The sequence below is a fragment of the Electrona antarctica genome, assembly GCF_951216825.1.
Source record: "Electrona antarctica genome assembly, chromosome: 22".
In the NCBI taxonomy this organism is placed as follows: domain Eukaryota; kingdom Metazoa; phylum Chordata; class Actinopteri; order Myctophiformes; family Myctophidae; genus Electrona; species Electrona antarctica.
The window spans coordinates 30,112,263-30,138,740 of NC_136805.1; the positions used below are offsets into that span (position 1 = coordinate 30,112,263).

The 26,478-nt window shown below is 41.4% G+C and overlaps 1 protein-coding gene across 2 annotated transcripts in view; it reads left to right on the forward strand.

The window, feature by feature from the left end:
• Nucleotides 1-26,478, forward strand: part of dnmbp (dynamin binding protein) — a 95,645-nt gene that overhangs the window by 14,837 nt on the left and 54,330 nt on the right. For both annotated transcript variants that reach the window (XM_079492966.1, XM_079492967.1), the window contains exons 2-4: nucleotides 7,551-7,604; nucleotides 18,990-19,156; nucleotides 22,516-22,638. In XM_079492966.1, coding sequence (XP_079349092.1) covers nucleotides 19,012-19,156; nucleotides 22,516-22,638 — 268 coding nt within the window. In that variant the 5' untranslated portion in view covers nucleotides 7,551-7,604; nucleotides 18,990-19,011. The remainder of the gene's footprint in view (nucleotides 1-7,550; nucleotides 7,605-18,989; nucleotides 19,157-22,515; nucleotides 22,639-26,478) is intronic.

Here is a 26,478-nt window from a genome sequence, read left to right on the forward strand (position 1 = left end):
AAACTAAAGCGAATTGAATTGAATTGAATTGAATTGAATTGAATTGAATTGAATTGAATTGAATTGAATTGAATTGAATTGAATTGAATTGAATTGAATTGAATTGAGAGAAGAGGTTGACATGCATCAAAGGGCCTCGGGTTAAACTTGAACCTGGGCCAGCAGTTTAAGGACTACAGCATTATTCATGTGGTAACAGACAGTGGTATGCACTCTTAACACGCGTGAGCCACCTGGGGCTGTTCTTTTTTTTTTTAGGGTTATAGGGTTACAATTAAGTGAACTTTATTACTTTATTTATTCCCTGTGGGGAAATTGCACCTCTGCGTTTAACCCGATCCCTACCATTTGGAGCAGTATCTCCAACATGCAGATAGGCCTGTCAATTATTACATCATCCTAAAAGTCAGATATGTAATTTCTAATATATAAATGTTCCAACATTGTCCAACGACAGAATCACAATACAATTCAATCGTTAATCGTGACTATTTGAGTGACAATTAATCGTCAAGTAAAGATTCATCATCTTAACAGCCCTACGTACATGCAGGACATAGTAATAATCATTCTCAGTGGTTGTCAAACTCTTTCGCATCAAGGACCCCCAAATTGATTATGTACTTGGCCCTCCATCTCAAACATGTTTGGGCCAGGGACCTCCAGAAGCAAAGTTTGAGTTAAACATGTTTGCTTTAAAAAATATATATATACTGTACTGTATATGCAAAGATTTGCACAGACTTTCACAATTGTTCAGAAATAGCTGATCTACAAACTCATAGCGCAGCACGCTATGATCTTATATATCTGCTATAGAAACAAAAATGTGAGTTAAAAACGTTTGCTTTAAAAGAGATACTAGTGTATATTCAAAGATTTGCACAGACTTTCACGATTTTTCTTTAATAGCAGATCTACAAGCTCATAGTGCGGCACACTATGTTCTTGTTAGCTAGGGGCCGATCAAGGGGCACGATCAGTGTCATTTTCTATCGTGAGAGGCTAAACGTGTGATGGCTTTGTCGTTCATATCAGAAAGTGTGGGTTTTGGGAAATGTATAATACAGAACGGATGGTTGTGTGTGTGTGTGTGTGTGTGTGTGTGTGTGTGTGTGTGTGTGTGTGTGTGTGTGTGTGTGTGTGTGTGTGTGTGTGTGTGTGTGTGTGTGTGTGTGTGTGTGTGTGTGTGTGTGTGTGTGTGTGTGTGTGTGTGTGTGTGTGTGTGTGTGTGTGTGTGTGTGTGTGTGTGTGTGTGTGTGGACACACACACGGGCAGTGTGAGTGTGAATACGGGCAGAACATGCACACTCAGGAAGGCCCGGGTTGGTTCCACATCAAAACATTCTTTGTTTAGTTCAGTTCATTAGCACATTGTAATATAAAATAGAGACAATACATCAAAAGTAGACAAGTTATTGTGCAAGGAAAGGAAGAAGCCGATAGGCTTATTTGGAATCCTTTCCTTAACTAATTCACTGCCAACTCATAAATCATAAATTTCCACCTTTTTTATTATTTTTATTTTCCTTACCATTCAAGTAGTCACAGAATATTTATCTCCACTACGATCGCACTCTCGACTGCAGATCATCACAGAGCACCTGTGCGTTGTCCCCCAATGCAGTAGTAGAGTGTAAAATGGAAACATTAAAACTTTTAGTAGCTGAATAACCAGTAAGACGCCCTGAGGGTGCACACATCCGACTGGGTGACGGCAGACTGCTGGGTGAGCGCTGGCGCTTTGGCATGGGGGGTCAGATCAACATATGGAATGAATTCTGTACTGGCCATACTGTATATGGAGTGTGTCTTAAGTGTATAGGGTTTGATGAGGTCAGATCAACATATGGGATGTCAGAACGGGTCAGCTCCATATATGGAGATCTAAGGGTGGCAGCGGGGGCTGTGTCTTGAGTGTACAGGGTTTGAAGAGGTCAGATCAACATATGAAATGTCAAAACAGGTCAGCTCCATATAGGGAGACCTAAGGGTGGGAGTGGGAGCAGTGTCTTGAGTGTACAGGGTTTGATGAGGGCCCAGGTAGGGCCGGGTCATAATGTTCGGGCCTGTTGAGAACTAGTTTTTGCCGGCTGCCGGGCGCGGCTGCACTGACAACTTTGGGGTAGGCCCAAAGAGACATCGAAGAGGAAGGATGGGTGGGGAGGATCAACATATGGAATGTCAGAACAGGTAAGCTCCATATATGGAGATCTAAGGGTTTGAGGTCAGATGTAGAGCAGAGCGTGTCACGAGGCGTGATGGACTGATGGCCATTTTTGGCGTGTGTGACATGTCACAAGGCGTGATGTCATCTGAAACCTATGGTCGCAATAAACTGTGCTTCAAAATGTCAAGTGTTTTTTGAGTGGTGTAAACCACTCCTACAACTGGCTTTGTTAGTTTGTCTGTCTGTCTGTTCGTACCAAAAAATGATCATGGTTGCTATGGTCACCCAGTTCACACGGGTGTGATTTCATTACGTCAGACATTACGTCAGACCACAGCTGATCAGTCTATATAAGACCTTACACCACTCAGTTCACACGGGTGTGTTTTTTTATTGATTGATTGATTGATTGAATACTTTATTAGTTCATTTGGGCTGAAAGGATAACACAAATAAGTCCTGGATACTTGTTATCCTATGCATTCAATTAATCAACAGAGCATAGACATACTAAAATATGAATACATGTCATCAACAGATACAAATGGCTACAGTATATTGTCAGAGGAGAAAAAGAAGAAAAAACTGGCAGTGTATAACTCCTCATTTCAAGGGGATTTAATATCTATCTCCCCTTTAGTTTTCTGACAGATGCTTTTTCAGGCCAGTGTTGAAAGAAGCCAGTCTGATTCACTTCATTGAATTGATGGTATTGGTGTCAGGGCATTCCACATTTCGGTGGCAGAGTAGTAGAATGAATATTTTCCCACGTTTGTGCTGAATTTCATAACGGACAGTGAGCACTGTAGCTGAAGAAAGCATGTTTCCTACGTCTCTTGTGGAGTCAGGTGGTGTCTGGCTCCGCCATGGGAACACACAGCAGGCCTGCCCTACCTACTGACATCATGTGTGGGAGACTGTCTTTGCTTCTTCCTCTAAACCAGTGGTTCTCAGCCTTTTCAGGCTGTGACCCCCCAAAAAAGAATCTTTTATTTTAATAATAATCATTTATTTTGAACTGGGGACCCTCCAACTGACAAGCACTTGGAATGTAGGAGGTGAGGCATTCAATTTAGTTTGATTCTGTAACTTCCACAGATGAATATTGTGAAAATAGCCAATCTATAAACGGCTATTTTCACATTTTTCTTTTTCTTTATTTGTTTTATACTTTTGATGCAGTAAAGGTCTTTCTTTCTTTCTTTCTTTCTTTCTTTTTAAGGTCTTAAAAAGGGACTCGATGTTGAGAAGAACCAGTGGTTGCTCTAAATGCTTTCTGAAATGGTCTGTGTTTTTGTGCACATTGGGTTTGTTTGCAGTTTGCTCATCTGCGGTAGAACGGGACAGATTTAGGAAAGAAAGTGAAACAGCATTTGGCAATTAAAGGGGATTTTTACTTTGGTTGCTAAATGTGTTCTTTTTTGCCCAGCTGGCTGAGCAGCTGCTACGAACTCACTATAATAAAGCACACTTCTCTCTTTAACCGCTTCAGCAGTGCACTGTTTTATACCTCTGCTATTCAAAGTATAGCTAAGCCAACGTATAACTAATTGTAGAGCTTGTAGACCGGCTATTTTAGAATTATTTGTGAAAACTCTTGAAATAATGTGAATCATTTTCACCTATAATGACATGCCCAAAATGAGGGGACACCTGACCAGGGTTAATGTGGTTAATAATATTAATAATATTCTCTGGTCTGTTATGTATAATGTGGATGAATGACTTCATCACTCCACTGATATATGCTAGTATGTTTTGATTGATTGATTACTTTATTGGGCAAAAATATAAACAGTGGCGCTATAAAAACCATTGTGAAAAGGGTGCCATTTCTTCTTACACCTTGGATGGCAATTGGATGATGTGAGGCATTTTGTTACAAAAACCTGTTGGTGGCACTATAACAGGCCAATGTTAAAGGGGTGGGATATATTCCTCGGCCTAGTAGGAAAGTCTGTGAAAGATTTCACGAAAATTGCACGCTGCGTTCATGATTTGAGGCTTTTTGTTCAAAACGGGCCAATCCTGCAAATTCTGAAAGACAATGATGATCACTATAACAGGCCATTCTGGAGAATTTAGGGCAGATGTTCATCGTTGGCATCCAGGGAGTGTGTGTGGAAAATGTGGCATCGACCGGGTTAATGGTGCCGGAGATTAGCTGTACACAGACGGACGGAAACACACACACACACACACACATGGACACACGGATGGACACACAGACGGACACACGGACGGAGTGCAAAACATACTCTCTCCCCATGCCTTCGGCCTGGTGGAGACAACAAACTTGGACTAAAAAGGATTACACGAAAAAGTCCTGGGGGTTTCCATTGTGGTCTATTGTGGTCCTATTCAATTAATTATCACATGAGTATGGTACATGCTGGAAAATATATTAAATAGCTATATTTACAAAGGAGAAGGAAAAAAAGAAGAACAGGGAAAACGGGGAATCTTTCTGTATTTTGTCATAATTGTCTCCACCAGGCCGAAGGCATGGGGAGAGAGTATGTTTTGCACTCCGTCCGTGTGTGTGTCCGTCCGTCCGTGTGTCCGTCCTTCCTTCCGTCCGTCTGTGTACAGCTAATCTCCGGCACCGTTAACCCGGTCGATGCCAAACTTTGCACACACACTCCCTGGATGGCAACGATGAACCTCTGCCCCGCATTTTCCAGAACGGCCTGTTATAGCGCCACCATGAGGCAGCTTTTCACATTTTTACCTAAAACTGCACCGATCTGCGTGAAACGTTGCATGCACACTCCCTAGAGGCCAAGGACAAACCTTTGACCTGCAATTTCCGCATCTGCCTTTTATAGCGCCACCAGGAGGCCGACTTTTGTAAAACACATTTTTTTACATTACTCCTCCAGATTCTGTCCAAAAATCTCACAAATCGTTACACAGTATCTCTATGGTCATGTGCTCAAGTTGGATCTGTCCCATATTTCATATTCCATCCTAATTGGCTATAATTGGCTTTCACAGTTTGCAAGATTGCCCCGTTTTGAACAATAGCCTCAAATCATGAACGCAGCATGCAATTTACGTGAAATCTTTCACACATTTTCTTACTAGGCTGAGGAATATATCCCACCCTTTTCACATTGGCCTGTTATATCGCCACCAACAGGTTGATTTTTGCAAAACACATTTTTGGAACAAAATGCCTCAAATCATCCAATTTCCATCAAAGGCAAACATGTTTATATTACTCCTAAACATTTTGCCAAACATCTCACACAGTCCTATCCTCCTGGTGGAGACCTGTGCCCAGAAGGGCACTTCTTCTAGTTATGTATCATTTACCCATGATGCTGCATCTCAAGGGGATGTCCCTTCAATAAAATTCTGAATCTGAAATGATGGCACATCTGTGCAGTCGACCTACAAGCCTCACATCGGTGCAGAGTACAACACTCACTGTTGACATTACTGCCCACTATTTCCCAGAGCATGGTGGAAACAAATGGATCCACCCGAGTCTTAACATAAACATAACATAACGTAACATTTTATTCACTAACAAAGTTATGGAGTACAGCTTTATTGCTGTTCCACAGTCATTCACGCTAAGCATCCCATTTTGACATTTTCTAGTTTTACCCAAACATTGAAACTATAGCATACAGCATTTGGTTCTCAATGTAGGGGCCTAGCTGGCCAGGGGAGCCCCAGCCCTGCGCTCCTTGTGGGGGTACCAGGGGGTCGCCAGCAAAATCATTTTAACCACTTATCCATTTACACGTTGGCTATTCAAAAATAGCAGATCTACAAGCTCACGGTGCATTTCGTACCATGCTGCGAGCTTGTACATCTGCTATTTTTGAACATTTTTGATTTTTTTTTAACACATCTTCTCTTCTGAGGGTCCCTGGCACAAAACATTTTCAGATGGGGATTCAAGCAGTGTTGTTTTCGTCGACTAAAACTAAGACGAAAAATCTTCGTCGACTACCTTTTTTCACAGCAGAAAACTAAATGGAAACTAAATGAAAACTAAGCTATGGTGACAAAAACTGAGACTAAATGTATAGACAATTTCGTCAACAAATAAAAACTAGACTAAAATGTTAGGAAGGGACTAGTTGACAAGAGATCCAGTATAAGTCATTTTACACTTGGTTGCATGCTGAAAATAGCAGATCTACAAGATCACAACACGTCGCAGCGCGACGCGTGGTGAGCTTGTAGATCGGCTATTTTCAGCAAGTATAAAATCTGTCATTTCGACGGCATCAAGGCCCACCAAAACACATTTTAGTAGACTAAAACAACTGCAGATTTAGTCTACTAAAACTAGACTAAACACTAAAACATTCCAGGTGACTAAAATATGACTAAAACTAAATGGAGTTTCATTCCGAAGACTATGACTAAACTAAAATAGAGATTTGCTGCCGAAAACAACACTGGATTCAAGGCCAAAAAACGGTTGATAACCATTCACCGCAGTACTACAGCATGTGACAGGGTTATGTCATCATGACACAAAGCAAGTGTTGTCCCCTGGGAGAGATGATGTATACTTGAGCACGTACGTACGGTAGATGGGCTATTTTCGGCGTGCTTATGAATCACAGGCTCTGAACAAGCATGGCTGCTGTTGACAACTGTCAGCCAGACATGTGTGTGGAGGGAAAAAAAAGACCAGACAGTGAAGAGAAAAGCGGGACAAATGTTTCTGTTGTGTGCAACGTCCAGAACCATCCAGCCACCTGTTCTGGGCTGCGCTGCTCTGAGTCCAACCAACCAAAGCAGGGTTTATTTTTATTTTAGTGTTTTTTTTGTGGATGCAGCATTCTGACTAGAAAGGACACAACAATGAGCCATCGATCGGTTCAAACAATCAGGAATATCAAAACCTCCGTCCGCCCAACCCCCCCCAGCGCACTCCAGAAGATTCCACCCACCTGCGCGTGTGTGTGTGTGTCTGGCAGTCTGAATGTGATGGAATGTATGTGTGTGTGTGTGTGTGTGTGTGTGTGTGTGTGTGTGTGTGTGTGTGTGTGTGTGTGTGTGTGTGTGTGTGTGTGTGTGTGTGTGTGTGTGTGTGTGTGTGTGTGTGTGTGTGTGTGTGTGTGTGTGTGTGTGTGTGTGTGTGTGTGTGTGTGTTGGGGGGTGGGGGTGGGGTCCTGGCTACACTATATTGGCATCAGATGTCCTGCCACCCGTTCAATAAAAACAAAGGCAGTCAGCAAATGTCTCTGCCTCCCACACACAAATGCATGCATGCATGCATACACACACACACACACACACACACACACACACACACACAGTCACACGCGCGCACACACACGTTGCCTCTGGTAGTTTACAGTGGATTCTATCAGATGCCAACTGTTGCTTGTTTTCTATCTTTTTTCAGTTGTGATGTCAGCCCGCATGGAACGACCTCTGAACCACATGAATACAGTGTAATGTGAGTATCATACACACACACACACACACACACACACACACACACACACACACACACACACACACACACACACACACACACACACACACACACCTTGGACAGATTAAGCCAGTGGTTGTCTAATTTATCAGGCCGCAAGCCCCCAAAATAATCCTATTTGAACTGGGGACCCCCCACCCTGACGAGCACTGTAGGAGTTAGTAGTACAGTACATTACATTTAGTTTGACTCGGTTCCACACATACTCTTTCTTAAATAATATTACACAATTTGGCCAATGTTTGACCATTTTATAGTACAGTTTGTTGATTTCTTTTATACATTTCTTTTCTTTTTAGAGGTATTAAGGTTGTTAATTGTCACTTTAGAAATGTGCCAATATCTTTTATACACTAACTTATGTTGGTTTGTTTACTGTTGAGAGAGAAAACAATGTTACACATTAATCAAGTCACCTGGGAGACCCCGTCCCCCAAAAAGAAAAGAAAAATAATAATAAAACAATAATAATTTGGGGAACCCCCTAGGGGTCCCGACCCACAGTTTGAAAACCACTGGCCTAATCTATACTCTGTTTACTTTCAGCTTGCCGAAAATAACTGATCTTTTTGGGAAGTGACACTCTCTAGCGGCGGTGTCTAAGTTCACACAAACCCTACCTACAGCATCCCTGTTCTGGAGCTCATAATCAGCAGAACATCTACAGGCTCACAACTTTGTTCACAGCTTTGTTCTGTATATCAGCTATTGTCAGTGAAGAGATCTGTCATCGAGGGAAATACTAAGTGGACCTACGTAGTATAGAGCCCTGGGAAGCTCTCCGGTCATCCCAAGTATATACTGTAGGGTCTAATACCAGTCAGGCAAGAGTGGTGCCCAGGCCAGGGGCAGACAGTTGGTGCTTTGTCCCACTGTCAGCTGTGTGTGTGTGCGCGTGCGTGTGTGCGTGTGCGCGTGACAGCTGTTGACTCAACCGTCTGTCATAATCCCACTACTTTCCCCAGGACAGTGTCAAGTGGTCCACACCTCTACGTTCATTGGTCCATGTGGCTGTCCGGTTTAATAGACGTGTTTTGATACATGTTGTTGATACACGTTTTGTCCAGTGACGTACAGAGCTGTTCTCAAACATTTTCTTCACGTCCAGGACCACCCATATTGTTAAGTACTGTATTAGGCCGCGATCCCCCCCATTTCAAAAGTTCTTATTGTGCTAGGGACCCCCAAACCAAAGGAAAATATTTTAGATGTTTAGTTTAGTTTAGTTGTCCAAAACTGTTACTTTGTAGAACATGGAAAGAAGAGCCTGTGTTCCAATGGATCCAATATTGTTTAGTCATAAGCTCTTGTTAATACTTGTCATTCATTGGTTCAATAAATAACACCCATAGAAACACTACGTGAAAAGAAAAAATAAGTGATATTTAGATTAAGTCAAATCACTGAATATACCTTAAAAAATAATAATAATAAAGAAATAGCCTATAGGCTGTTTTTTGCAACTTTTGTGTGACACTGTGGTATGACGAATCAGGGTATTATTTTCGGTTTGTTTTTATGCAATCAAAATTATGATTACTGTAAACAAAACATCATCATGTGATAAATTGCATGGTATGTGAATGGCATAGACTGGCATACTCGTCGATACCGGCATTTTAGTCAGTAACGGCAGCTTCTATACTATCAATATCAGTATCGGAACGACTTTAAAGATTGCCCACTGTGTTTGGGTGTGTTGTTGAGGGTGTGTCCACGACTTCCTGAAGCTGTGTTACTTATGAGTGCATCATAAATGTTTCTATTGTGTTAATAGTTTTATGTCTGTCTGTTCTTAGGCAGTTTGCCCACTGGACCCTGTACTTTGGCATGTAGACTTGTATGTGAGTTTTATGGCCTGGCTGTGAACATGCACAGTGAGCTTGTTAGTTCATGAGACACAAACTGGGTGTTATGGTTTTGATTGAGTGCTGTTGTACTGTCTCTTTCTTATAAGTCAGTTAGCAGAAACACGAACGCACGTTACAGTAGCCCCCCCCCCCCCTTAGTGTACTCCCCCTTAATATGAAGTATTTAAGGGGGGAATTCCCCTCCCCATTGCAAAGATTTTATGTCAGGCCCTGAAGTTCACCTACTGTAGGTAAGCTCTTGATCTCGGTCTTAAGGTGCGTTCAGACTTGGGTGGTTAGAGCGGCGCGATTACATACAAAGTCAATGCAAAAACGAGAAACGGGCCCGGCGCGACCTGGCGCGGTACAAACTGGACGAACCGAGGCGAATATATATCTATATATATATTCAGGTCTGAACGCAGCTTAAGAAGGTCCAGGAGGATAGCCTGGAATCCAGACTCTGATTCGCTCAAGAAAAACAAAATCCACTGAGCGGACTAAATCAGTCTGGATTCCAGGCTACCTGTAGGATGTGTAAATGCTTGTTAGGTTTCTACTTATAACTTCCCTGTCTAAACGGCCTTGTCGTTCGTTACGCCTTGGCTTCATCATAACCTACTGGAAAACCAAGCAAATACAACTCTCTGTCTGTAGGCAAGTATGCGGAAAGAAATGTGAATTTAAATCCCCTCCCCGCTGACTCTCTCTCTCTCTCTCTCTGTCTCTCTCTCTCTCTCTCTCTCTCTCTCCCACCCCCCTCTCTCTAGTTACACTAATTACACGTTAGTTCCAGGTGCGGTGCTGTCTGAGTTGAGCTCAGGTCAAGTGAACCGACATTGTTGTGTTTGTGCATTCGCCTGCTACTTGAAACCCCTTCCTTCCTGTTGTGTCCAACTGTCCATTAATCGTCCCCGTGTTGTCTTTCCTCTGTCAGAGGCTGTGCACGTTCGCCCTTCACTGTCTTCCTCTCAGCTGTTCACACTGTCTGTTAATAAAGCAGTGTTCAGCAGCACATATTTATTTAGTTTTAAGCCCTACCCACACCAGAGGGTCACCATGCAACTCCTTGCAACATGCAACTACTTGCAACCATTATTCCCAATGGCATGCAAGGAGTTGCATTGGTTTGTTTTGTTGCAAGGAGTTGCATTGGTGTGGTTTGTTTTGTTGCAAGGAGTTGCAGCTGTTGTGGTTTGGGCCTTAGTCAAAGTCTGAGTTTGAATAAAATTCCTATAGTTTTACTGTTTTCGACATCTGATATGTTTTAGTCTATTTTTTGTGGACTAAATATCACAAGATTTCAGTCGACTGAATCTGCAGTTGATCTTGTCCAGGGGTTCTCAACATGGGGGTCGCAACCCCTATGTACACATTTAGTACATGCATAAACTTTCCTTAATGATTATATCTGGTTTCAGTATTTATTGATGATGTATTTTCTCTATTATTAAGGTTATTGTAGCGGCCAACGTTGAGAACCCCTGATTTAGTTGACTAAAATGTATTTTGGCGGGCCGTGTTGGCAATGGCATCGTATGCCTGATTTACACCTAGCTGCATGGCGATAATAGCAGATCTACAAGCTCTACAACGCACCGGCAAATATCATCGTTTTTAGTCAACAACATTCCTCCTTGTGAGGAGTTAAACCCTTTGATGTTCTCCATAAGAAATATTGAAGATCTCTGATCTCTCAGAAAACACTGCCTGGTGGAGACCTTACAGTATATGTCCAAAACTGTTACCTTTCAGGAAACGGAAAAGAACCTGTGTTCCCAATGTAGTCATTTAGTCACTCGCTCTTATAAGTATTACATATTTCTAAAATAGACCAGATATTTGTGTTACTTCATACAACAAATATATGACATTAAAGGAGTTGTTCAAATCATTGTCTTGCCACGTGTAGAAAAACGTTGACCACAAACCAGCTGTTGCCACAGGCGGGCGTGAAACGGTGGGCGTGAAACGCGACAGTTTCACAGGGCCCGCTTGTTGCTCTGGCTGTCAGGTGGAGCAAAACAACGCATTACCGATGTGGGCTATTTTGGGGCGAGTGACACAAACATAGTGTCTGACATAGCATGATTCAGGCAGCAGTGTCAGAGTGTGCAGACAGAAGGTTCATCAGATTGGTTTCATGAAGTCTGACTCTGAAGTTGAACAGCATAAAACTACATAGAAACTCTTATGGGGAAATCAGATTTCAGTCACATTCCTTATGCTTAATGTTTTTCAGACTGCATGAAACCAATCTGACTCCAATCTGGATAGAGAAGACACGTCTTCAGAAATCTGATTAGAATCACATTTCAAAGCACCCAGGAATGGAGGAATGTGGTTCCCATCTGATTAGCAAACATCAGTTTCTTTCCATGTGTTTTTTTTTTGCTATTCAGACGTGATAAAACCTGATTCCAATCAATCGACCTAAAATCTATGTGAACATGACCTAACAGAGTGCAAGAAGGAACAGATTCTACGCTCATAGTTGTGGTAATGGTGTACACTCCATGACATTGTTTATTTTCACACAGTCAAGATGGCAAATTAATGAACTTTCTTTTTCATTATTTTAGTTACACACATACTGTTGGAAATGTATTTGAGACATTGAGTCATTAATGTCTCTTATGATTATATACCAGACACACGCCCATAGAAAAGATGATGCTGTTTATTATTATTATTATTTATACTGTATATATTTTTATTTTTTGCAATTGTTGCTTTTTGTTAGAAAACAGACTGTAGAAATATCACAGAGAGAAGGGAGACATGAAGGGAGTCGGATTCAAACTCTGATCCTGGCAACTCACAAGTGTGCTGTATGCAGTTTATACTTGAATGTGATTGCATTCATTCTGTTGCATCCATGTGGTCAAACTAAAAGTCAAAACAGGTGGTGGGGGGTTATAAAATCTCAAGAGACACCTGTGTATGCATACTAGTAATTTGCGGATGCACGATTTCCGTATCCGCTCTAGACCCAGACTGATCCCAGTCTAATGGTGCGTTCACACGGGCAAATGTAAAAGATGCAGTCTAGCATTCATTGTCAATGGAAGCCAGCGACATGATGTTGCAAAGACGCAATAATGCATGTAACTGCTCCAAATCAACTCACACCATTTGAACGCACCATTTGATCACCAGTGAGTTAAAAGGCCTGCAAATGCCTGCAAAGTGCAGACATGGCCTGCACCAGTGACACACTAGCAGAGCAGCCACACATGCCACTAATAGGCTTGTGTGTTCAATCTGGCGTAGTGGTGGATTAGCATCAACAGGTTGTAAAGTCCCTGGCTACAGTTCAGAGAGAACTGTGTCATTCTCACTGTTTGGTGGATGCTGTGGTGGCGGGCAGAGAGGGGGTAACACATCTAGCATCTGTAAACCTAACGTAATGTACGCCTTACTGTATGTACTTCAACGTACGCTGAAGAGCAAAAATAGGTGAACTACAAGCTCACATTTATTGGTCAGTGTTTGCCCATGGTGCCATACTGACCAAAACCAGGACGCCAGGTTGAAATGGTTAACCCATTCTGGGCGGGAACCCCTTTTGGTGTTTTAACTAAGCATTATGTTATACTTTAGCTATTGAAAAATAGCAGATCTACAAGCTTGTAGGTCTGCTATTTTTGAAAAATCGTAAAAATGCGGCACAAATCTTTGAATATATCTTCTTTCAGAAGACTTTTGATTCAGGCCTAAATGGGTTAAAAGACCATATTATAATAATAATAGAGCATTAATAGTTTAGTGCTACAAATCCATATTAATGTGTGCAAAAAACCCATCAGGATTTCCAAGGTTAAAGCTTCTGTTCATAAACATACTACTAAGCCCACAACAAAAAACATGTGTTTTTAAGGACTGTGTGTGGATGTGACACAGGATGTGATCTTAACTCTGTTAGATATTGGCTGTCCTGAACTCAAATGACTTCATGCATTCTTTACTGGAAATGGATTACTAGGTTTCTCTAAAAGAGTAGAGGCCTTTCACTGAATGCTTCCAATGCAATTACCTTCTGATTCCTGGCTCTTGTAAACTTGTAAATTGTGAATGCATGATTAGGGCTGTCACGAATTACACATTTAAGTTGACGATGACGTGCCACACAAATAATTGGCGATTCACGATTTCATTGTGTTTTTGGCATTGGAAATGCCAAAAGAACAACACCAAAAGTGCGCAGGGCAGATATGACAAATAACTGAAATATACCAAGAAATGACATTTCTTTTTCTAAATTGTATAGACCTTAAAAAAGGTAAAAATGCCCTGGACGGTTAGCTCAACCGCCTGGGCACCTAGGCCCTCATTTATCAACCGTGCGTACGCCAAAATATGGGTGTACGCCGAAATTACCGCAATTTTCGGCATTTACGATTTGCGCCAAAGTTTGAAAATGATCTTGTGCCAAGACAAAACTCACGTCTGGTCGGGAGCTGTCGTATGCTTTGTCCTCACCTTTTTTTCTGTCGTAGAACAGCGGAGCAGCATTGTTTGACCAGCTGAGAGGCTGCCACAGGCATCGAAACATATGTATTCACTCCTAAAATGTTTATATAAAACTGTGTAGGTATGTATATGGGCTAAATGTAAAAAAATAAATAAAAAGTAAAGGAATACATCAACGATGTGTCTTTGTGTCATAGGAAATTAGTAGGAGATTTCCAACTTTACAAGCAAGCAATTAAAATCGCGCATTTAAAAACAATGTTGCAAGTTAGATGCGTAAGCCATTTAAACAGTGTTTTGCATGATGAGCGCATACATGTGAGGATTTGGGCTGTCTGTGCTGAAATATTTCCATGACGGGACGTTGGAGAGTATATGGTGCAGACGTGCAGTGCTGCAGCGCGGAGAGTCCCAACATGGGTAGCCTACTGTAGCCTAATCTACAGCAGGCCGATGTCTTTCTGGAGTTACAGTATGCGCAATCTCCTCCTCGCGTCGCTCGAATGCCAAATGTGCCGTGCCAGCGCAAGTGGGAACGCATCGGAGATAGTAGGCTAAGCCAGCCTGCAGCCCAGTCACCACTACCACTGTCCAGTGCCACATGAGGCTACGGTTTTGGCTGCAATATTCATATAATTGACAGTTGACAGCGAGGCAATTTAAATAGACTGTCGTCGAACGTGCATGGTCAATTGGTCACGGTGTCACGGACGGACCACCGTGATAGAGAGAGACAGACAGGACAGGAGATGCACCTTGCAAAACTGCAGCGTGTGTGCGTGCCTATTTGTTATATAATTCATGGTTCACAGGTTCAGGTTTTCGTTCACTAATATATCTTGTTGTATATTAAATGAATAAAGACTTTAATAATTTAATATACAACTAACAACACAGTGACCGTTGCTTGCAAATTGCGATATGTGCGTGCATGCGTGCGTGCGGGGGGTGAGGCGGCAGCAAGGGAAGCGAAGCGAGAGGAGAAACAGACAGGGTAGTCCTACAGCTTTATTTAATTCATGCAGGTTTATTTATTTAAGATACAACAAGTTGCGTGCGTCTGTGTGTGTGTATGGGAGGGGGCAGCAAGGCAACTTAGGTGACATTCACACCAGAAAGCTTTGCTGCGATTAAAACGAATCCTGCTGCGCATTGTCAGAAAGTGCACTTCGTTTGGCAGGTGAAACTTTTTTTCCCCTGTAACCATGGTTTCCAGGTCGTATTGCAGTTGTTCATGTCGCAAAAACGAGGGCGAGGCTAGATTTTATAGGGCGTGCCAGATTGATTTCAGCCGTCACATTTATTACTGCTAGGAATGAAATTAGGAAGGAACAGCTGTCTGCGATCACTTTGTAAATGCCGACCCGACGTGGGTGTACTACGAATCCTACACTCGAATTTGGGGCAGAATTTCCACTCGATTGATAAATGAGGGCCCTAGGCTGCAAAACCAGTCGGACGGCGTGCCGCGGACTCGACTCCTGAGCCCGACGGCCTTTGCTGCGTGTCCCTCCCCATCTCTCTCCCCCTCTCCTATCTGACTACTGTTCCCTATCAATAAAGGCATAAAAACAAAACAACAAATCTTGAAGAAAAAATATAAAAATAGCAGAAATAGCTGATCTGCTATTTCTGCTTTTTTATGTATGAACATCTTTCAACATGGAAACGATTATGACACAATCATTGTGATTATCTCAAATTATTGCGGTTGGAGACGATTATGTAGTAAATTGTGACAGCCCTATGCATGATGCCAGCCCTCCCATTAGCCACATTTAATATAGGATTGTGATATTATTGCTGCTTATACCCAAGTAAAAAGCACTTCTTCCCCCACTGCACAGAAATAAGGCATTTTCTTTTGAAAGTGGTTACTATGGGTACAGGGCTACAGGGCATGCCGAAAGAAAACATTCAGTACAAGGCCTCTCTCTTAATTAAACCGTAGCCTGCAGGGCATCTGCATATGTGCATGTGTGCGAGTGTGCGCTCGTGTCACTGACTGGGCTGATTTAAAGGTGGCTGACTTTAAACGTTGAGAAGCGCTGCGGTGCAGTCTGCCTGGACCAAAACAGCTGCTGGACAACAGTTGGCAAGGCAGCGCTGTTGGTCACGCGCGCGCAGCCACACACACACACACACACACACACACACACACACACACACACACACACACACACACACACACACACACACACACACACACACACACACACACACACACCTGAAATACACACACACCTGCCATACAGACACACATCCTCTCTGTACACGCTTTGATTAGCCTCTCTGCACTCTCTACTGAGGCAAAATAGATGATTCTTAGAAAGGCAGTTATCTCCCTGTGGTTACATGATGGGATTAAATGTTTGCCCGAGACCCAAACTATAGTGAAAATATCAGATCTACAAGTTATGATCACATATATGAGATCACAATGCATTGTTTGGGAAACGGTAGAGGAACGCTGATCAACATAACTTGTATGAAGAATAAAATATTTTCAACCTGCCGTCCCTAAGGCTGGGGTAGCGTCAGGGAGTGTTCCCTTTTTAATCAATGAAGGTTGCTCCCAGCTGCCGACGTTGCGTTGCTGAAAACATTTGAAGCGAGAAATATACAATGCAGTAACCAACCAACACTTTGTGTGTTGAGCTGGCCAGACGGCCAGCACAACACTGATGGAATAGTTTCGTTGCCATACTTGAAGCAGTAACCTATATTGTTTGAATTTATATTATCTAGCGATGCCTTTTCCACAACAGAAATTGTAAATACAAGTGTAGTGTCATACAAAAATAAATGTACTTTAAAAAAAAAAAACCCACATACAATGTAGATAGGATTTACTTTTACCCATAATAAATCCATGAATGTTGCTGACGCACCGTTTTCCAAAAGCCCGCGGTTGAGCAGGTCTCTTTATGCTGTTACGTTTCTGCTGATATTATTGTCCACTCAGTTTGTATGTCCGTGGGGGAAAAAAAAATATATATTTTGACAAAAATGTCCACCACACAAGCCAGCATGGCAATGACCCCTGTACAGAAGCGCTGCGGTGGGCATTATACGCCAATAACCCCACTGTGGCTTGCATACATCTGCTAATAAGCTAGGATAGGATTTCACTGTGTGGTGTCGTGTTCACACCCTCACCCCCACTTAGAATTATTGTCACCGTCCGACAGAAACCTGAACCTCGTATATCTCTCAACGTTTCCTCCACACTTCATCATACTAAAGTGCCGAGACAAAATGTGTGAAAAGAGCAGATCTACAAGCTCACGTGTGCTTGTAGATCTAATATTTCACTCATTTCAAACGTTTTAAAAATAATAATGAATTAAAAAAAGGTGCAGATTTTTGGACATACAAGGTTTCCACCTGACGGCAACAAATTATACACACGGACACACACAACTCTGTGTGTACATTCTGTTCTACCTTGGAGACACATGGTAACCTGTCCGTCCATCCGTCCGTCTGTCCGTCCCCATGGACGGTAGCTCAGAGCGTAGCATCCCCCCCCTCCCCTTCCCTCCCTCCCTCCTCTGTCTCACCCTCCCACTCAAGACAGAGAGTCCATTGACTCAGCAGCCAAAGCAACCGTCCACACCTGTGGTCTGTCTCTGTAGATCATTAGGAAACAACCACTTCTGTCTCTTGCACAAGCAAGGCAGCTCCCGACCCTCGCTGCTAAAGGAACACAATAAAGGCTAACTATTTATTAGATTTAATCAATTTAATGGATTCTAAAATAAAGAGATGAAGACAATCAATCTTTTATTAAAATCATCTTGACTATTTTGTATGTATAGCATTTGAGCTTCCCTGAGAGCAGCATTCAAAAACTGCCGGTCATAATTTCACCCCCCTCCCTATCTAAAGATTGGATAGTAAATTAGGATGTTGATATTAATTTTGTATTTATCCTTCGGGCCCCAAATCATACCCTAGAAAGCACTATGTCTATTTCAAACACATAGGTTTTTTGTGACCATACAAACCAACCATCCACAGGTGTGGAATCTGTGGATGCTTGGTTTGGCTGCTGAGTCAATGGACTCTCTGTCTTGAGTGTTATGGGGGGTCCCCTGGCATATCTTTTCAAATGGGAGTCCGCCGGATAATTGGTGTCAATTTGGGGGTCCTTGACATGAAAACCACTGTGGGGTGGGACCATGTGTGGGATTCGTGGGAACCACTGACGTGTAGTGAATCATCAGAATGTTTTCACCTCCTCATCAATCAACTGTGTGGAGGGAAACACCTGCTGCTGGACCTCATTTCATATGAGCCGCCATGTGGTGAAAATACAGAAGTACACTAACATTGTGACAAATTCATAATTCATACTGAGCTGAGTATGTATAAAGGTATAAAACATACTACAGGAGTTGACACACTAAGGTCTCACTGTCTTTGAGGCCCTTGCCTATAGGAATCACCTGTAAAATGGCACCGTTAAGGAATCGTAGATAAAATCCTAACGGTTCTGAACCATATTTGGGAGATTAGCTCTGGACACTGTGTGTGTGTGTGTGTGTGTGTGTGTGTGTGTGTGTGTGTGTGTGTGTGTGTGTGTGTGTGTGTGTGTGTGTGTGTGTGTGTGTGTGTGTGTGTGTGTGTGTGTGTGTGTGTGTGTGTGTGTGTGTGTGTGTGTGTGTGTGTGTGTGTGTGTGTGTGTGTGTGTGTGTGTGTGTGTGTGTGTGTTCCGCGTGCGCCTGTCTGTCTGTCTGTCTGTCTGTCATCTAGACAACTCCTCTGAAGAGCTGTAAAACAAAAGTGCAAACTGAAGCATGATATGCTATCATTTGAACTCTTAATGCCTCCATTTATATATTTCACTCTCACTTTCTCCTCCTGTGTGTGTGTGTGTGTGTGTGTGTGTGTGTGTGTGTGTGTGTGTGTGTGTGTGTGTGTGTGTGTGTGTGTGTGTGTGTGTGTGTGTGTGTGTGTGTGTGTGTGTGTGTGTGTGTGTGTGTGTGTGTGTGTGTGCGCGTGTGCGTGTGTTGTGCAGTGTGTCCAGCAGGGTATGAGTGATGGAGGCGGGTGCGGTGGTCCGGGCGTTGTTCGAGTTCCTCCCCAGCGTCTCCGAGGAGCTCCCTCTCTTCACCGGTGATGTCATCGAGGTCCTCAACGTGGTGGACGACTTCTGGTTGCTGGGCAACAAGGATGGGGTCACAGGTGAGAGGTCACATGACATAATGTATGTGCATGGTGGTGTGGATCCCATTGGGAAGGAACCATGAGAGTCCGTGGACCGCACTTTGAGAACCACTGAATGCACAGAGAATAACTCTTCCTACTTCCTGGCCCCTTCCCTAACTAGAACTTCCTCAAACTTTTACATTTCAAGTAATCCCGTGGTTAAAAGGTTTGAGAACCACTGTACACTAAACAGAACCAAGCCTTAATTAGTATCATCGGTAATACGTGCGAAGGACATCGGAAAAGAGGCCCGGAAGTAGTAAGAGTTATTTCCGAAATGGCGTATGTGCGATTGTGCATAGAGCCTATTCAGAACACAAAACACAGATTGACCCTTTTTATAGATGGCTACAGTAGCCTGCTGCTGATCCACACTGTAATAAAAGTAAACAAACAAACAAAACATGATGCTACTACAGTAGTTATGTTGCATACTGTACCATCATCCCACCTGTGTAGAGTGAGGCATAACACTAGAACACTTTCACAGGTAGTATAAAACCTCTTCACAAAACAAGTGTTATCATTCATTGCATCATTGCAGATATTTTTTTAATTGCATTTAAGGCCCAATACTTCTACAACTGCTATAAATTAATGCAAAACCTGTGATATCCAGTAATTCCAGTCATCGACACGCTACAAGCTTGCAGATCGTCTATTTTCGCCAAATATTCATCCCCCGAATACAGACGCTAGGGTTCATAATGGTGAACATTCAATATACACTGTATCACAAGTCTGTCAGGACTCTGTATGGCTTCCCCATCTCAACGTGAAAGTAGACTTGTGCCGTCATGTTTTATGGTGCTCTGATGACGATCCTATGTATGAGGAAACAGCCTAATTAAATGTGAGCTAAAGGTCACACATTTTTATTTTGTGTTGCAATTCTCTTTGTACATTTACTGGTCTTATTATGTTTGGTTTTTGGCCAACATTATTAATATAATTAATTATTCAAATATTGTTATTGAATTTTTCCAAAATTCCACAAACATCTAACAGCTATGAAACACCAGACACTAGTACTCAACACACAATGAAATGGGTACACATCCAATTACTGAATGGCCAAAATTGAAAAGAGAATCAGTACAAGACGTTGGCATGGAGAGCGGCATTGGTATTCCAAATTTAAAGTCGATAGTCGATCTCCTTACCCCCCCTCTCTTCTCCCGCCTTCTTTGTTCTCCCTTTTTACCTGTAAAATAACACTGATTCTGATTCTAGTGGTGGCATGAGTTTTAAGATCACATACGTTCTTTCTTCTTTAATAAACTGCATGCAGGTAGAATGGACACGGACTGGATCCCAAAGCAGGACTTTGCTATTCGCCTTTTTCTATCCTAGTTGTTTTTATCCTAGTGTTTTTAAGCTTTCGTGGAAATAGTAAAAATAAATAGATGATGGAATTCTACATCCAGTCAAAATATGCGTAATTCACACATGAATACAGAACGTAATCAAAACAATAACACATTTTTACGGCAATTCTAACGTTATCCAGGAGCTTGTGGAATGTGACAAACCCAAACAGACATCATGTTTAGTCCAATAGGAGACCTTCACACAGCCTGGCTGCCGCTGTAGAGCTCTGTTAAAATGTCATTTATTTTAGTGAAAAGGCATCTTTATGCAGTGGTGGAAAAGGTAGTCATGTTTTTTACTTATGTAAAAGTACCAATATTGCGATATAGAGATACTCTGTTACAAGTAAAAGTCTGTAATTCAAAAATTACTTAAATTACTCAAAAGTACCAAAGTATTGGAATCAAAATGTACTTAAAAGTACCAAAAGTAAAAGTACTCGTGCAGAATGTCCCATTTCAAGTTTTCAAATGTATAAACATCTTTTGAAAGTAGCAAATTTAAAAACTCACAATGCGTGTCATCGTGACACATTGTGAGCTTGTAGATCGGCTATTTTCAAATGGCCGAAATGTACAGTATATAGGACTGAAGTGGTTAATGCCTGTTTTTGTAACAATAATTAAAATCTACAAAGTAAGTAACTAAAGTTTTAAAATACATGTAGTGGAGTAAAAGTACAATATTTGGATCTGAGACGTAGTGGAGTAGAAGTAAAAGTATTAGAAATTGGAAATACTCAAGTGCAAATACCTCAAAATTGGTCTTAACCCATTTTGGGCGGGAACCCCTTTTGGTTTTAGCATTATGTTATGCTTTAGCTATTGAAAAATAGCAGATCTACAAGCTCATAGCGCGCCACCGAGTGGCGCGCTACGAGCTTGTAGGTCTGCTATTTTTGAAAAATCGAAGAACGACTGACATAGAAACATAGCTTTTTCAGAAAACTGTCAGGATGTAGAAGACATTTTTAGAATCTGATCTCAGGTCAGAATGGGTTAATTACAGTACTTGAGTAAGTGTACTTAGTTACTTTCCACCACTGTACGTCTGTTCTCAATTAGTTTTGCCTGGTTAAATAAGGCGTCTTCAATGAATGCTCCTGTTTGATGTCTGTGTAACTAGGTTACTAGGTCACCACTCAGACCATCGTCTTTTATGGTTCAGGTTTGATGACACAGCTACAGTATTTATTGTTCCTTATAAAATCCTGAGTGGTAATTTGAACACAACCCAAGGCGTGCAGATAAGGTCGAACAACAGTGGAGTTTTGCTTAATAAGCTTATATTTTACAGCATAGTCTCATCACAGATTCACAGCTAGACGAATGCGAATGAAAATAAAAGCCTGGGTACAGAGGCTATATCACAGCTGAATGACAGGATGTGCCACTCACTAGCAGTGTTGATGTTGACAGCAGATTTAGATTTTAGTTTAGTCATAGTCTTTAAAAAAATAATCATTTAGTGTTATTCATCTGAAATTCTTCATTTTAACACTAAAACGCTACCCAACATTATAGAGGGTGCACATGCATAAAGTGAATGTGAAATCGAAGTGACTTGGCAAAGTGAGTTTAATGTCGTTTAACATTGTTTAATGCAATCAGATAGGACTTTTCTGTTTGGATGTAGGGGCTATCAAGGTAGTAGTGTTTTGCCACTCAGTAGGCGTTCCCGCATAACTTCCGGGTATGATGATGATGATGTCACACGGATACCCTCTATACGACTTGTCTTTTTAGCCTAACATTTTAGTCTAGGTTTTATTTGTTGACCACACATTGTCCGTATATTTTGTCTTAGTTTTAGTCATCATGGCTTAGCTTTCATTTAGCTTTCATTTAGTTGAAAAGGTGAAAATAGTTAGTCGACGAACATTTATCGTCATAGTTTCAGTCGACAAAATCAACACTGATCACTTACGGTAGTCTTCCTACTCCCATGTGCTCGCTTCCCTCCAGGTCAGTTTCCCAGCACGTTTGTGGAAGCGGTCACCATTCCTGCTACCAAGCAGGGAGATGAGCTGTACGTGTGCATCAATGACTTCATCTCTACAGAAGCAGGCAGCCTGTCTCTCAAGAAAGGTACTGTGTACACTTATTAACACACCAGTTACACAATACACACACAATACGCAATCAATTTGATCATTTTAGGGACAAGGCCACGTGGTGTTGTACATTTTTGACAACATAACAAATGCCAGGACAGCAAAGGCTATGAAATAATACGAAACAATGATTTGAACCCATTTAGACCCAGTATGTAACTATACTGTACCTTTCAACCCAGGAACTAATTTTGGGGTTCTTGTTGCTATGTACAGTATATAGCAACAACTTATAGCAATATTTTTGAGGGGCGCTAGCCCCTCCAATACACTGCTTTTGAAGTTTACGTCATATGGCAGCCAAGTCTATGGGGATTTTAATGTTTGTTTAGGCCCTACATGACAACACATAAGACGTCATGTGGCCGATATAAATACATCTTGTAACTCATTTTGTTTCATTAAAAAGTCCATATTCTTGGCTGCCGTTTTTCTGAATCGTAGGTCAGGATTTAGAAGGCATGTTTAGAATCGGTGTAGGTCGAATAGGTCCTAACTCTCAGTGGAATAAATACAAGTAAACTGCATTTACAAATTACCAACATTATAGAAACTCCACAACCTGCTGGAGAAAATAATTAGTACATGAATTGATGACAAAATAGAGAGCTTTAATTTAGGGAGCACATGTTGTGTTCTGTAATGAAGTCAAAATTCTATATTCTACACAAACAATTGCCCCACTTTTTACGGTGTATTGGATGAACTGCAAGGATTTACTAGTTCACTGAGAAAAAAACACACGCATAAAAGAAACTTTAAATATATTCATTTCAAATCAGTTACTGTTTTTATTGGGCATATAGGAACGTTGAAGAAATACTTTCTTGTGTTACTGCATGATGCATGCTTGGGATATTTGGTATATTAGACAAAATAATGGACATAATTATCAATCGACATGAAATTGTGAATGTTGTGTTATTGGTGATATTACAGTATTTGTAACTCAAATGGATGTTTTCTCCCAATATTAGCCTAACGCTTGCTTGTTTGAAGGATCTTAATATCAGTGTACACAGGTAACTTTGTTGTGCTGTGTTCTAGTGCTGTGATTATCAGCCTTTTTTTCATTTCCAGGACTCCCCAGTTTGATAACCACGTTATCTCTGGGACCCCCAATATACACAATGAGTGTAAATTGTAGGTTATCTGTGTTGATTTAACTCTGATAATGTACAAACATTTGTACACTCTCTCAGTTACCCCATTAGGGTCCTAAACTATCAATCATTCAGCAGGGGACTCCCTAACAGCCACTCAAGGAGCCTTGGGGGTCCCCGGAACCCAATGTTGAGAACTGGTGTTCTAATACAGTGGTTCCCAAACCTTTTCATGTCAAGGACCCCCACATTAACACTAATTAGCCACCATAAGAGAACATTTTTACGGCTCTAGCAGTGATTCTCAACCCGTTTAATTTCAAGGACCCCCAGTTTGACATGTACTGTATATTAGTCTACAGACCCCCATTTAATGGCATTTCTATCTCTGGGTCCCCAATTTATATTGTAAAATCAATGTTAATTTAACTCTGAGAGTGTACAAATGGAACCAAATGGACCCTAACGGGTGCATTTGTAGTACACTCTCAGAGTTACAGACCCACAATGGTCCATTTGGTTCCAAACTATCATTTAGCTGGGGACCCCCTGTAACTCCCTTTGGGAACCACTGTTCTAATACACTGATGATGTGTTGCCTAGAGCTTTGTCTCTTTGAAGCTGTCTTCTTCAGACCGTGTTTCATGTCCACATCTGGCCTGGCCTGATATGCTGTACTGTAACTCATGAGGGGCAACAGAAAGATGTTTTTCTTCTTCGGAGAATGATGTTTATATGATTTAAAAATCATATAAATAAATAAATAGCATAAAATAGCACCAATTCCCCCCCAATGAGTCACATGCACAGTGTGTGCACATTAACCCATTTAGGCCTGACGTCGAAATAAAAAAAACGTTCGCTCTGAAAGAATATATATTCAAAGATTTGTGCCGCATTTTCATGATTTTTCAAAAATAGCAGACCTACAAGCTCGTAGCGCGCCACTCGGTGGCGCGCTATGAGCTTGTAGATCTGCTATTTTTAAATAGCTAAAGTATAACATAATGCTTAGTAAAACACCAAAAGGGGTTCCCGATCCAGAATGGGTTAAGCAATACGATGCACATAAATGTGGCTTATGTTGCATGGTTTTGTGGATGTATCATGAGCAGAGTTTCATAGCGTCTCTGTCGGGGGGAAAGTTGGAAACCTCATACTGTATGTCCAAATCAGGTTCTGTTTGCATTGATTATTCCTGAAAAGTACGCCTCTACTTTTATATTGTTGTACATCAGTATTATGCTCATAGACTGAAGATAACACTGTAAATTGCCCCTTTTAACTGTAGCTTTCTTAGACAGGATCCACCACTAGATGTCCCCATATACAGTATAGTCCACTCCAAAGTCTCAATAATATTCTAGAGTAGACTCAAATGAACCAGATGATGTTTTTATTTCATATTCCTCCAACACCAACGTTCCCTCTATAGCAGGGGTTTTCAACAGGTGGTCCGTGGACCACTGGTGGCCCGTGAAGGTATTGCATGTGGCTCCTGACCATGACCTTAATAATTTAGTATTTTCTTCCACGGAACAATGCACTACTTTGGAAGTGCATCAATGTTATCAGTTATACTGGGAAGTCTTGAGGTTAAGAAATTCCACAGAAAAGGGAGTTCTCAAGGAGGGTGCAGTCTACCAGCTTACCTGATTGAGTCATCATTATTAGGCAATGCGTGTCATCATGTGTCTGCTCTATCAGTACTGCATATCAGTTAAGCTGAGTTTAACCCATTTAGGCCTGACGTCGAAATTTTAAAAAAATCTTCAAAATCCTGACAGTTTTCTGAAAAATGTTTCTGTATCAGTGGTGCTCAATATTTCATGTCAAGGACTCCAAAAAATATACGTAATGTGCCTCCTCCCACCCATCTGAAAGTATGTTGTTCCAGGGACCTCCCCAGATAAGAAGCAAAGATTTGAGTTAAAACGTTCACTCTGTAATAATATATATTCAAAGATTTGAGGCACATTTTCATGATTTTTCAAAATTAGTAGACCTACAAGTTCATAGTGCGGCACTCGGTGCCGCGCTATGAGCTTGGGTTAAATGGGTTAATGTTAGGATGGATAAAGTAAGAGAAGGGTAACCGTGGGATAGGAATAGATCAGTTGTTCTCAAAATATATATTATCTTGTGGCTCTGGACCACTCGTATATTTCAGTTAAATAATGCCGTGGCTTGATATCATTATTTTGTTTTTATTAGCTATCAATTCAAATATTTTCTTACATTTGATGGACTTTTGAAATACAGTATTATTTAAACACATTTTAATACATCTAACAAAGACATTTTATTATATTTTAAAACATTTTCTCATGGACCACCTGCAGGCCTATTATGCCATGGACCACTAGTAGTCAGTAGAAACAGTGGTATGCATATTGCATAGCATTAGCAAGTGTTACGAAACCACTCATCTTAGCCCATATCCCATCACAACACAACAGTGGTCCCTAGCTTGATTCTTAATCAGGGTGGTGTACTGGTCCCTGGTTCACAATCAGTTGAAAACCCCATGCTTTATATATAGCTATATTCATCTATTCAGCAACACTCTGTGGCGTGATACATTTCTGGAGGTACTACGACTCCACTGCTGCTTAGTCTGAAGTTCTGAACTACAAGCTTGTAGATCTGCTCTTTTAAAATGTTACTCAACTTTTTAGTTTTTTTCAGATCTACAAGCTCACTATATGTGT